The 13696-nt window shown below is 34.9% G+C and overlaps 1 protein-coding gene across 1 annotated transcript in view; it reads right to left on the bottom strand.

Annotated features, from left to right (window-relative positions):
- Positions 1–13696, bottom strand: part of LOC105878174 (A disintegrin and metallopeptidase domain 3) — a 118710-nt gene that overhangs the window by 81925 nt on the left and 23089 nt on the right. Inside the window, exons 4-6 of the mRNA XM_075997194.1 lie at positions 13573–13651; positions 3929–4005; positions 3275–3452 (exon numbers count right to left, since the gene is read on the bottom strand). Coding sequence (XP_075853309.1) covers positions 3275–3452; positions 3929–4005; positions 13573–13651 — 334 coding nt within the window. The remainder of the gene's footprint in view (positions 1–3274; positions 3453–3928; positions 4006–13572; positions 13652–13696) is intronic.

A 13696-nucleotide genomic window follows, 5' to 3' on the forward strand; every position in this document is an offset into this window, starting at 1 on the left:
GTGGTTGAATAGCACTCCATGGTATACATATACCACATTTTATTAATCCACTTATGTATTGATGGGCACTTGGGTTGTTTCCACATCTTTGTAATTGTAAATTGTGCTGCTATAAACATTTTAGTGCAGATGTCTTTTTCATAGAATGTCTTTTCTTCCTTTGGGTAGATGCCTGGTAATAGGATTGCGTGGGCAAATGGGAGTTCTACCTGTAGCTCTTTGCGGTATCTCCATATTACTTTCCACAGAGGTTGTACTACTTTGCAGTCCCACAAGCAGTATAAGTCATGAAACTATAAGAATTCTAGAAGGAAATGTTGGAAAAACTTCCTTCCACTTTTAGTGGGAATGTTTTCAACTTTTTCCCATCAATGCTATGCTGGCTGTGAGTTTGTCACATACAGCTTTTATAATTTTCAGATATGTTCTTTCTAAGCCTAGCTTTTTGAGAGTTTTTATCACATTGGCCTAGGGAAAGAATTTATGAAGAGGACCTCAAAGGCAATCACAGCAATAACAAAAGTAAATAAATGGGACCTAATCAAATTAAAAAGCTTCTGCACAGCCAAGGAAACTATCATGAGAGCAAACAGACAACTTACAGAAGGGGAGAAAATATTCGAATGCTACACATCAGAAAAAGGGCTCATAACCAGAATCTATATAGAATTCAGGAAAATCAGCAAGAAATTCAAGAGTTCTTTTTCTTATTGATTGAGCCTTTGGAGTTGTGTGTTTCCAGAAATTTGTCCATGTCTTCCACATTTTCAATCCATGTGCATAGAGAATTTCACAGTATTCACAAATGATATTTTGTATTTCTCTGATATCAGTTGTAATATTAATGCCTCCCTTTTCATTTATATATGAACTTTTTTGAGTCCTCTCTCTTCTATTCCTGATTAATCTAGCCAGAGGTCTATCAATTTTGTTTCTCTTTTCAAAGAACCAAGTTTTTGTTTTGTTAATCTTCTGTATAATTTTCTTATTTTCAATTTCATTTAGTTCTGCTCTGATCTTAGTTATATCTTTTGTTTGGCTGCCTTTGGACTTGGTTTGCTCTTCCTTTTCTTATTCTTTGAGAGTGTCATTAGTCTGTGAATTTGTAATCTTTTGGTCTTCTTTTTGTAGGCATTTAAAGCTATTGATTGCCCCCTTAGGTCTACTTTTCCTGTATCCCACAAATGTTGATAATGTGTGTCCTCTTTGTCATTCTGTTTGAGGAATCTTAATTTCCCTCTTAATTTCATAGTTGATCAAATAATCATTAAGAAGCATGTGGTTTAATTTCCATGACTTTGTGCAGAATCAACTATTTCTCTTGGAGTTGATTTCCAGTTTTATTCCACTGTGGTCTGAGAAGATACATGGCATGATTTCAATTTTTTAAGTTTTCTGAGCCATATTTTGTACCCTAAAATATGATCAATCTTAGAGAATGTTCCAGGTACTAAAGAGTAGAATGTATATTCAGTGGTTTCTTGGTAAAAATATAAATGTCTCTTAGGCCCAATTGCTGTATAGTCCCATTTAAGTCCAAGATTTCTTTTTTATTTTCTGCTTAGATAATTGGTCCAGTTCCATCAGTGGGGTGTTGAGGTCCCCGGCAATTACAATGTTGCTGTTTATGTACTTAGATCTGGTAAGGTTTGCTTTATGAATCCAGGTGCTCCTGTGGTAGGTGTATAAATATTTAGGATTGTTATGTTTTCTTGTTGAATTGCTCCCTTTACCATCATATAATGACCATCTTTGTCTTTCTTTACCATGGTTGATGTAAAGCCAATTTTATCTCACACAAGAATGTCTACACCTGCTTTCTTTTGGTTTCGTTTTTCATGGATTTTTGGTGTTCCTGGATCAGAAATCCATTTATGGATTTCATGGATTTGGGCTCATGGTGTGAGCCCCAATCACTTCATCTCTCGGCCTTTAGTCTGTCAGTGTCCTTGTTGGTTAGATGTGTCACCTGGAGACAGCAGATACTTGACCTGTATTTTTAAAATCCATTTAGCCAGCCTACATCTCTTGAGTGGGGAATTCAAACCAAATTAACGTTGATTGATAGAATTTGTATCTGGGATGGCTGTTCTGTTCATCCTGTAGGATAGTACGTTGTTGATTTTTCTTACCTCTTGTACTGTTGCTTTATCTGAGCTCTGGGCTTTAAGTTTTGGGTGGTTTTAAAATGGACAGTAACTATTGTGCTGATCCATGTGTATCGTGTTGCCACTGTGCCTGGGCTCATGGGGGTGGGATAATCTCCAAGAAACTTCATAGCCCGGTGGCCACGGAATGCTTGTGGAAGGGTGAGAGAAATTCCCCCTTTACCCTTACACCGGGCTCAGAGACTCTCTGGGTTTGATCTGCGGTGGCATCTTTTCCCTTTATCTTCTCACTTCTCTGCTTCATAATTTTCCTCTATGAGATCCCTGGCAAGCTCTGGTATGTCTCCCTATAATCTACACCTGTTCTGCATCTCTTTTCCTCTACCGTATATCAGAATTCCTAACTTCCACCCAGGACTGTCTGGCAAGCTGTCTCCAGTCAGTCATCTTGTCTCCCCTCTGGCATATTATCTTGTCTCTTTTTCACTTTTAAATTCTCTACCAAAATAATCCCCTTTTTTAACCAAAAAAAAAAAAAATGTATTGGCAAAGAAAATGCTTATGCAGTAACGTGAACAAATTTGGAAAAATTTTATAAATAGGATGTAAATTTGGTATAAAACAACTATATAAATATATGTGTGTGTATAAAAATCCTTGCAACTAGAGAAACATCAGGATTTTGATGTTAAAATTGTCTATAACTATTATATTTTCTTAATTTTATCTGAAGAAACAAAAATATATTTAAAACAAGTATTCTACAACTGAATTTTTTTTATTTTTTCCCTTTTGTTATCATATTATGGGGATACAAATATTGTTAGGGATACATATATTGCCCTTGCCACCACCGCCACCACCACCACCACCCACCCCCCGCCGTGCCAGAGCATCAAGCATGTCCAGTCCAACCCCCAGGTGGTGCTCACTGCACCCATTATCTAAGTATACATCCTACCCCTCCTCTCCTTCCCACCTGCCCACCACTCAATAAAAGTTTTTTTGTGTGTGTGACATTTTGGTTACATTGTATATCTTTGAAATTATTAATATAATGAATATCAGGTTAAATTTTTTCCAAATTTGTCAAATCTCAAAATTTCAATGTGAATAAGTTTATCAAAAGTAAGATAAAGGAAAAGCTCATAAAAAAGAATACTCACTTCTGAGTTGACAAGAATCCTGTAGGGTTGATCTACATCTTGGGTGACAGAGTACTTTTCTTGAAAGGAGAACTCATCAACTTTATTATTCATTATTTGGTAAAGTATATGTGCATATGTAGGTGATGATTCCAATGGTTCAATACCATAACTGATATTCTTTAACTGCAGCATTCCCCTAAATATTCCAACATAAAATAAATAAAAACATAATTGGTGTAGATGCCCCACTGAGAAATGTAAAAAAATGCTAAATAAAAACATTTTATAAAATTTGACAATAGTCATTGCACTCAATTATCTGGGAATCACCCATCGTTCTTGTATTAACTTTCAAACACAATTTTATGCTCATCGTTTGTCTATTATAGCAAGTAAGCATAGGTGTGGTTATAGTGTGGCCAAGAAACCTGAATACTCTTCATGCAAGTGGAAGCTTTTCTGCATGCATTTTTATGACTGCACCAGTGGGACACAGACAAAAAGAATAGGAAAATAGATAAGAGAAAGAGGAATAGGTAAAAAAAAAAAAAAAAAAAAAGCATATGATAAGAAACACAAGAGAGTCTATATTTCTTATTATTCACTCTATCCTTTTTGAAAATTATGGGCTCACACAAGATCTTAAGGTACATCTGTGGAATATGACATCACCTGAGTCCAGAACAAGTACTTAGTGTTGCAACTGACTTTGGAGTCTCTGCAGCATATCCTTGATAAAAGCAATGGCCCTGTTAAGAACACAGGAAGATACATTCATAAATAATTTGCAAATGAAATCCTAGCTTTTATCTTTACTTTCTTGATATTATCAGTCACATTTAGCGATTATAATAACATTATTCCTTAGGTAATCAATTTCTTTGTAATCTATCTGTAATCTCTTCCTCTAAATCCGTTCTGCCTAGGAATAATTATGACTATGATCCTCCCCTAAATAATTATTGCTACAATTTAAAATTTTTGACAAACAACTTTCTTATTTGTGTCTTTTCCTTTTCAGCCACATTTCCTGAGTATATAGTTTATAACTGCTAACGATATAATTAACACAGTACATTTGATTTTGACTATGAACATTCAGTTCTATGTTCTGGGTTACGCAGAAGTATTATTATAATTAACATTTCTTCATCTTGATATCATTTTAGTATATCTCTGTAGAGATAAGTGACCATCTTTAGTTCAAACCATCCTTCCCATCCATATCTATGGTGTTATTCTTTTCCAGGTTCTCCCCTAATATTTTTCAGTGATTTCTCCTTTTTGCTCTCTAAAGTCTAGTGATATATAGGGTTAGTCTTTTTTCTTATTCTATACTATGAAAACTCTAGTGTCATCATATTCTTCCCTATGGATATATCTATTATGTTATCTCCCAAACAGACACGTTCATCAGAGATCATTCACTTTTTTTTCCCCAAAACTACACATAACCCCTCTACCCAATCATTGACAATGGCATGACAAATCTACTCTCAGTGGCGGTCACCAGAACGCAGTTTGGCCAACTCATCTCATGTTGTACACAAAGTTGTTAGCATAGTGCCTGATACACCCACACCATCAGGGCTAGCTAATTGCAAGCAGGGAGATCCATACTCTGCTATATGTCAAACTACAGTAGCAGCCACCCAAACTTCCATTGGTGCCAGCAAAATATGTATCTACAAGCCCTTCACAAAAAGGCAGAAGGGAAACCAGACCACGATCCTCCCCAGCAGTACAGAGAAAACCAGACTCAACAATTTTGGCAGTGCACCTAGTGGGATAAAATGATCCTCATGTGATGTTTCTCAATACTCCTCACTCGCAGCTAGCCAGATAAGAGCTTTATCCACCCAGATGAATAGAGGTAGAAGGAAGTACACTGACGTCTAGTAGCCAGAGAACAGTCAAGGGAAATGGCCTCCATTCTATGGGTCTTTTATCAACCACCCTCACCTAGCAACCCACCTGGACCAGGGAAGTACCATCTACACCTTCAGCTGAATGACATAAGATACAACAGCAGCTTCAACAAATCAAAGAAAAGAGGGGATGGGTATATACGAACACAATGAGTGAGATGTACAGCGTTTGGGCGATGGTCACGCTTGAAGCTCTGACTCAAGGGTGGAGGCGGGGCATGGGCAATATACGTAACCTTAACATTTGTACCCCCATACGACGCTGAAAGTAAAAAAAAATGGAAAAAAAGTAAAAGATGCACAACACAATAATGTTGCAATTCCTAAGAAAGCTAAACTCTCATTGGAACAGTAGACTACATTAAAACTAAAATTAAGATGAATGTTTTCTAAAATGGAATATTAAATAAGGTCAAGAATCTGCTTCACTAAATGTCAAGGATACAATCAAAATCACTCTATACCAAGGACCGAAAAAAATCCAAGAATGTAAAAAAAAAAAAAAATCAACTGATGCCAATATTGAGATGAGTAATAGCATGAAACTAATCAAAAATGTTTAAAAGAAGCACTAATATAATTTCATTAATGAACAATTAAAAATTCTCTTGAAATAAATGAAAGAACAGAAAATCTCAGCCAAGAAAGAGGCCAAAAGGAAAGTTGATTGAAACTCCCAAAATTTCTTGCCCAGCTGAAGGGTAGGGAATTCTCTTGGATGAGACTTCTCCTTCCAGTCTACAAAGATAGGATGAGGTGTCCACTTTGTCTAATATGTAGATATCAACACAGAGGAATTGAGAAAATGATGAATCAGGCAAACATATTCCAATCATAATACATGATAAAGCTCCAGAAGCTTACTCTAATTAAGTTATATGATTAACCTGACAAAGAATTAAAAACAATTCCCATCAAGATGCTCCCTGAGATCAAGAGAACAACACATGAAAAAAGTAAAAATTTCAACAAAAGAAAATATATATTTAAAAAGTACCAGGTAGAAATTATGGAGCTAAGGAATGCAATAACTGAATTGAAAATTTAGTAAAAGATTTCAAAGGAAGATTAGATCAAGTAGGGAATAGCTCAACCTACTTGAAGCAAGTCACTTGACATAATTAATAAGAGAATAAAAATTCTAAAACACAAAAAAGTGTGAAAAAGTTTGAGGAACTTATAGAACACCATCAAGTGGTCCAAGATACAAATTAAAGAAATTTCAGAAAAAGCAGAGGGAAAAGGCCAGAAAGTTCTTTCAAATACATAATGGTAAAACCTTCTCAAAACTGGGGAAGGAAATTGATATACATACCCCAAAAGCCCAAAGACATCAAATAAGATAAATTTCAAGATATCCACACCTAGACACATCTTAATTAAATTTTAAAAAGTCAAAAACAAAGAGAACTTGAAAAGTACAAAAGAATAACAACTTGTCACATACAAAGGAAATTTCACAGAATTATGAGCAGATTATTTTTTTCAGGAGAAACCTTAGAGGCCAGCAGGGAGTGGGATGATATATCAAAAGCGCTGAAAGAAAAACAAAAGCCAAATAAGAATACTACACAAAGGAAAACCATTCTTTTTATTATTATTTCAGCATAATAAGGGGGTACAAATATTAAGATTACATACATTGGTATTGCGTTTCCTCCCCCCTCAAGTCAGAGCTTCAAGCATGTCCATGCCCCCGACAATCCACAATGCACTTGTAATGTATATAAACCCATCCCCTCCCCCTCCCACTTGCCTGACACCCAACAAATGGTTTTTTGTTTTTTTTTAACATTTTGATTAGATTTTATAATTTTGCCTTTACTTAGCAAAGGTTAGGGTTATGCCCTTCCCCTCCACATTGTTCGGCATATCTCTCAGATGTCGATCTATCCCCCCACCCCCCTGAATCTCTGATGAACACCACCCCACTTTGAGCACCATATTGAAAATTGGTCAGTACCACTGTGATGGCAAGTACATATGGAGCCCATCCCTCTGATCTTGTGTCACCTCACTTTGGATAATGGGCTCAAGCTCAATCCAGGATAACATAAGCAGTGTTAGCTCGCTCTCATTTCTTAGAATTGAGTAATATTTCATTGTAAACATATCAAATTTTAATTTTCCCATGTGAATTGATGGGCACTTGGGTTATTTCCACGTCCTTGCAAGAGTGAATTGTGCTGCCAAAAACATTCGGGTGCAGATGTCTTTATAATACAATGATTTATGCTCTTTTGGGTAGATGCCTAATAATGCTATTGCTGGGTCAAATGGTATTTCTATTTTTAGCTGTTTGAGGTATCTTCAAATTCTTTTCCACAATGGTTGCACTAATTTGCAGTCCCACCAGCAGTGTAAGAGTGTTCCTGTCTGTCCGCATCCTCACCAGCATTTATTGCTTTGGGATTTCTTGATACGGGCCAATTTCACTGGGGTTAGATGATATCTCATTGTGGTTTTGATTTGCATTTCTCTAAAGATTAGAGATGTTGAGCATTTTTTGGGTATGTTTTCTGGCCATTATTCTGTGTTCTTTGGAAAAGTTTCTGTTCATTTCTGTTGCCCATTTCTTGATGGGGTTGTTTGATTTTTTTCTTGTTAAATCCTTTGTGTTCTAGATAGATTCTTATTATCAGGCCTTTATCAGAAGAGTAGAAAGAAAATGTTTTCTTCCATTCTGTAGGTTGCCTATTCGCTCTAATGATGGTTTCTTTGGTTGTGCAGAAGCTTTTCAATTTGATCAGATCCCATTTGTTTATTTTTATTGCTGCAGTGATGGCTTTGGGAGTCTTCTTCAAAAATTCTTTGTCTCGGCCAATGTCTGAGAGGGTTTCCTCAACATCTTCTTCTAGGATTCTTAGGGTTTCATGCCTTAGGTTTAAGTCTGTTATCCATTTTGAGTGAATTTTTGTGAGAGGTTAAAGGTAGGAATCCTGATTCATTCTTCTGCATGTAGATATCCAGTTTTCCCAGCACCATTTATTGAAGATAGATTCTTTTCCCCAATGTATATTTTTGTTTGCTTTATCAAAGATTAAGTTACCATATGCAGATGGGTTCATGTCTGGAATCTCAGACCAATTCCAAACATCAATGCTTCTGTTCTTATGCCAGGACTAGGCTGATTTAATTATTATTGCTTTATAGTACAGCTTCAAGTCAGGAAGATTGATGCCTCACAATTTGTTCTTTTTTCTTAAGATTGCTTTGGCTATACACGGTTTTTTCTGGTTCCATACAAAGCGAAGAATTATTTTTGCTAGATCTGTGAAGAATGATGGTGGCGTTTTGATGGGAATTGCATTAATTCTATAGATAACTTTAGGTAATACTGACATTTTAACGACATTGATTCTACCAATTGATTCTACCAATCCATGAATCCATGTTTTTTCTGTCTGTTTACATCTTCTACAATCTCTTTTTTTAGTGTTTCATAGTTCTCCTTGTATAAGCCTTTTGTATCTTTCGTTAGATATATTCCTACCAAAACCAGGAAAGGATGCAACAAAACAAGACAATTACAAACCAATATGCCTCATGAATATAGATGCAAAATCCACAACAAAATTCTAGCAAACATGATTCAGCAGCACATCAAAAAAAATAATTCACCAGGACCAGGTGGGCTTTATCCCAGGGATGCACGGCTGGTTTAACATACACAAGTCTATAAATGCAATTCGCCTTATAAATAAAAACAAGAACAAAGACCATATGATTGTCTCAATAGATGAAGAGACAGCATTTGACAGAGTCCAACACAACTTTATGATAAAAACTCTGAACAAAATAGGCATAGGCAGTTCTTATATTTAAATTATCAAATCCATTTATGACAAACCCACAGCCAATATCATATTGAATGGGGAAAAAGTGAAACCATTCCCACTTCGAACCGGAACTAGACAAAGATGCCCACTATCTCCTCTTTTATTCAACATAGTACTCGAAGTTCTAGCTATAGCAGTCATGCAAGAGAGGGATATTAAGGGCATCCAAGTGGGTGCAGATGAGATCAAACTCTTGCTTTTCGCAGATGATATGATATTATACCTAGAAAAACCCCATGGAGTCCTCCAAGAGACTCCTAGATTTGATAAATGAATTCGGTAAAGTCTCAGGTTACAAAATCAACATACACAAATCAGAGGCATTTATATATGCCAAGAACCCTCAAGCCGAAGCTCACATCAAAAATGCAATTCCCTTTACTATAGCCCCAAACAAAATTAAATATCTAGGAATATATGTAGCAAAACCATTCTTTAAAAAATGTTGAAGTCTCTGGCTATTATGGTGTTCATCATTTTGTTTAGATCAAGTAGAATTTGCTGTATGAATCTGGGTGCACCTAAGTTGGGTGCATACATAAATGATAAAATACACTAGTATGTACATATGTTATATGCATTCATAACGTACCTAACTTTTTCTTAATTGTTTTGATATTTCCAGGCTATGAAGTTCACTTGCAAGTTTTTTCTCTAATTGTTACAAAGCTCAAAATGTTTAAAAAATATATCTACTGAAAAAAAATTCATGTATATGTAGACCTGCGCAATTCAAACTCATGTTGTTTAATGGTCAAATGTACAACATATTATTCTGGGATGCAAGCAAAACAGCGATGAGAGGAAAATTGTACTCCTAAAATGCTTAAAATAGAAAAGAGAAAATAGCACAAGTCAATAATATGACTTCTTCCTTGAACAAACTAGAAAAAGACCAAAATAAATCCAAACCAAGTATGAAGGGAAGAAGTAACAAACATGAGAGAAAAAAATCAATGAAATTAAAAACAGAAAAAATAGAGAAAATTAAGGCAAAACCTATTTTGTTGATAAATTTAATAAAGCTGAAAACCTTCAGCAAGATGACAAAGTTAAAAAGAGATAACACAGAAATCATCAATGTCAGGGATGAAACAGCAGCACAGCTTATGTTTTCATTAAAAGGAAAATATAGAGATACTATGAACAAATTTATATCCATAAATTAACCAACTGACATGAAATTAGAAAAAATATCTTCAAAAATAACAAACCACCAAAGTAACACAAATGAAACATAAACTGAATATTTGTATATCCATTAAATAAATGTAATAGGCAATTAAAAAGCTCCCTACCACACACACAATTCCCCCAGGCCCAGGTGATTTTACTGAACAATTTTACAAAATAGGTTGAGAATTGACGCATATTTACACATCTTCCAGAAAACAGAAGAGGCAATAATCCCCAAAATATATATATATTTGTATGTGTGTGTGTGTATATATATATATATATGTATATATATATATATATGCTGATGTGTGTGCATACACACTAAAACTATTACCCACATGCATATATACACTAAAACTATTACACATTCAGTCAAAGAATGAACCTTGATGCAAACATCACATCTTATACAAAATTATCTGAAAATAGATACAGAATTAAATGTGAGACATACAACTTTTAGAAAACAAACAGGAAATCTTCAGGAACTAGTGCTATGTAGAGTTCTTAGATTCGACACCAAAACAACCCTTCAAACAAAGGAAAAATTGCTAAATTAGCCCTCATCAAAATAAAAAATTTCTGATCATTGAGAGACCATACAAAAAGAATGAAAAGAAAAATCATAGACTGGGATAAAATATTTGCAAACCACATGTTTGTCAAAGGACAAGTTAAATATAGAAAACCCCCAAAACAATAGTAAAAACACAAACTCCAATTAGAAAAAGAGCAAAAGCCATTAAGAGACATGTCACCAAAGGTGACGCATAAGCACATGAAAATATAATCTGCCCGTCTAGTGATTAGGAAAAAGACAATCAAAACCATATATACCCATAATTATATGTATACCATGGAGTACTACTCAGCTTTAAGAAACAATGGTGATATGGCACCTCTTGTATTTTCCTGGCTAGAGCTGGACACATTCTACTAAGTGAAGTATCTCAAGAAAGGAAAAACAAGCACCACATGTACTCACCAGAAAATTGGTATTAACAAGTCAACATCTAAGTGGACATATAGGAATAACATGTACCGGGTGTTGGGCAGCCGGGAGGGGGGAGGAGGGGATGGGTATATACAAACATAATGAGTGAGATGTGCAACGTTTGGGGGATGGTCACGCTTGAAGCTCTGACTCGAGGGGAGAGGGGGGCATGGGCAATATACGTAATCTTAACATTTGTACCCCCATAATATGCTGAAATTTAAAAAATCACATATACCATAATAATTTGAAATAAAAAAATAAAAAAAACCACTTTGCTAAATTGTTGAAAAAAAACCACATGAGATGTCACTACATAACTATAAGGATGGCTAGGATAATTGTTTTTATATAGTGATAACAACAAATGGTGGCAAGGATGCAGAAAATCTGTACCTCTCATATATTGCTGGTGAGAATACAAAGTGGTATAATACAAATGCTCTGAAAAATGACTTGGTATTTTTCTTTAAAAAGTAAATATAGATTTACTTATGACCTGCCAATCACATTCCTGGCATGTATTCCATGGAAGTAAAAGTTTATATTCACACTGTACATGAATGATCATAAAAAGATTATTTTTAATAGTCAAACACTGCAATAACCAAGACATCTCTTAACAGATGAGGTGCTCCTTTCATCCTAATATATTGAACCAGTTGGTGGGAGGATACCTAAACCTGGTGTTTCTTTGTGGGCAAGTGGTTGTTTAGGAATTCAATTTTTAAATAGATATCAAGTGATTGAAATTGTTTATTTGTTTCCTTCTCTCAATTTTGATAAATTGCCTTTCCAAATAATCCACTTAATCTAAATTAACAAATTCATTGGCATAAAGAGTTCATAATATTCTAAATTATCATTTTATTTTCTATGTGACTAATAACATTGCCTTTTATCCCTAATATTGACAGGATTTTCTGTTTTTGTTGTAGATAAGACTTACTGGGGGTTATGAATTTTATTAGTTCTTTTAAAGAACTAAATTTTGCTTTTTTTTGTCTCTTCTTTTACTTTTTAATATATCATTAATGTCTGTCCTTCTCTGAATTATTTTCTTCCTCTACTATTTTTTTCTTATATAGTATTGCATTCTGTAGTCCAAAGCTATCTCCTTAATCCTCTCAATGTTGGCGTTCAGGCAATGGAATAAAAGTGCAAAGTTCTAAGAGTAGCCCTTTCTCCAGACCTTGATCCTTTCTCCAAGGATTTGCCTTTGTGGTCTTCACTGAATGCCTTACCTGAATACCAAGGTCACCGGCCAATGCATTGGCTGACAATCCAACATCTCTAAACAATGAAAGACCTTTAGTATCTCCTTTTTACTCAAAACCCTTCAGTAGAGTCCTGCCCAGCAAATGTGCAGCCTTATTTATAGTCAAGCAGAGAAGGAAAAACACAGAGAAAACAGATCTGAGAGTGAGAGCCCCCTTCATCTCTGGTACTATGTCATGGAAGTTACAAATGCTCCAGCAATCCTAGACTCCAAACTCTTAGAGTTCTACTTGGATCTATCCCCCTAAGCTATGGTCCAGACATTATGCCCAATCTGAGAGCCCAAAGTTAATGGGAAACTCATTTTCTGTGCTTTCTTTCTCTCAGGGACAAAATTCTTTATCTGCCTATTGTCAGATGTCTCAGAACAGCTGCCTCACATGTTTTTCTGCTTTCTATTTGTAACATGGTAGGGAGGGCAAATCCTTTACTAATTACTATATTTTTAATTCTATTATTTCTCAATTTCAATATAGCGATAAAATACGATCAATCATTGGCATTTGTCTCTTCTCAATCATGTGTTCTGCCAAAATATTTATTAGATATTAATAAATATATATTTATAAATATATTTAAATATATCAATATTTATTAATATCTTACAGGGTAAAATTAACTTTCCCACATAATTAAAAAAATTTCTTGACTCCTACCTGCCTTTTGAAGACAATTCAAAGTCTGATGTTTTGCACGTGACCCTATTCACATTCCATACACAATCTGCTTGTGCTAAATGATCTCACCAGTTCCCTAAGGTCTTTCTAGAAAGTAATTTCTTTACTGCTTAGGTCCTCTGATAATGTCAATTGAAACTTCTCAGCATGTCTTAGCTCCTTCACCCACTTTTTTATCCCTCACATTTTTACTAATACATTAAAATAGTTTAGATGTCCTTTCTGGATACGTGATACCTGAGTTAAGACTTAAAAAGTAGTTGTTCCAGTCAATGTGCTTTCAATAGTGATTGCCACATTACATTTCGGTTTGTGATCTGTTTGCTCAATAATTCTGTGGACTATAAGACATTAATTTGCTCTCTAACGGTGGTACCTTAACCACATAAAAATGTAAAATTTGGCAGAAACTAAAACTTACTTTTGTAAATGAAGAATCTGGATACATTGCTCCCGATTTGTTGTATAAATACACGAGGAAACGTGGGTGTAAAAATGACCTAGTTCAATCAAAATAATGAAAGCTTATTGTAATTATATCATTA

The sequence above is a fragment of the Microcebus murinus genome, chromosome 24 (assembly GCF_040939455.1).
Source record: "Microcebus murinus isolate Inina chromosome 24, M.murinus_Inina_mat1.0, whole genome shotgun sequence".
Classification (NCBI taxonomy): Eukaryota; Metazoa; Chordata; class Mammalia; order Primates; family Cheirogaleidae; genus Microcebus; species Microcebus murinus.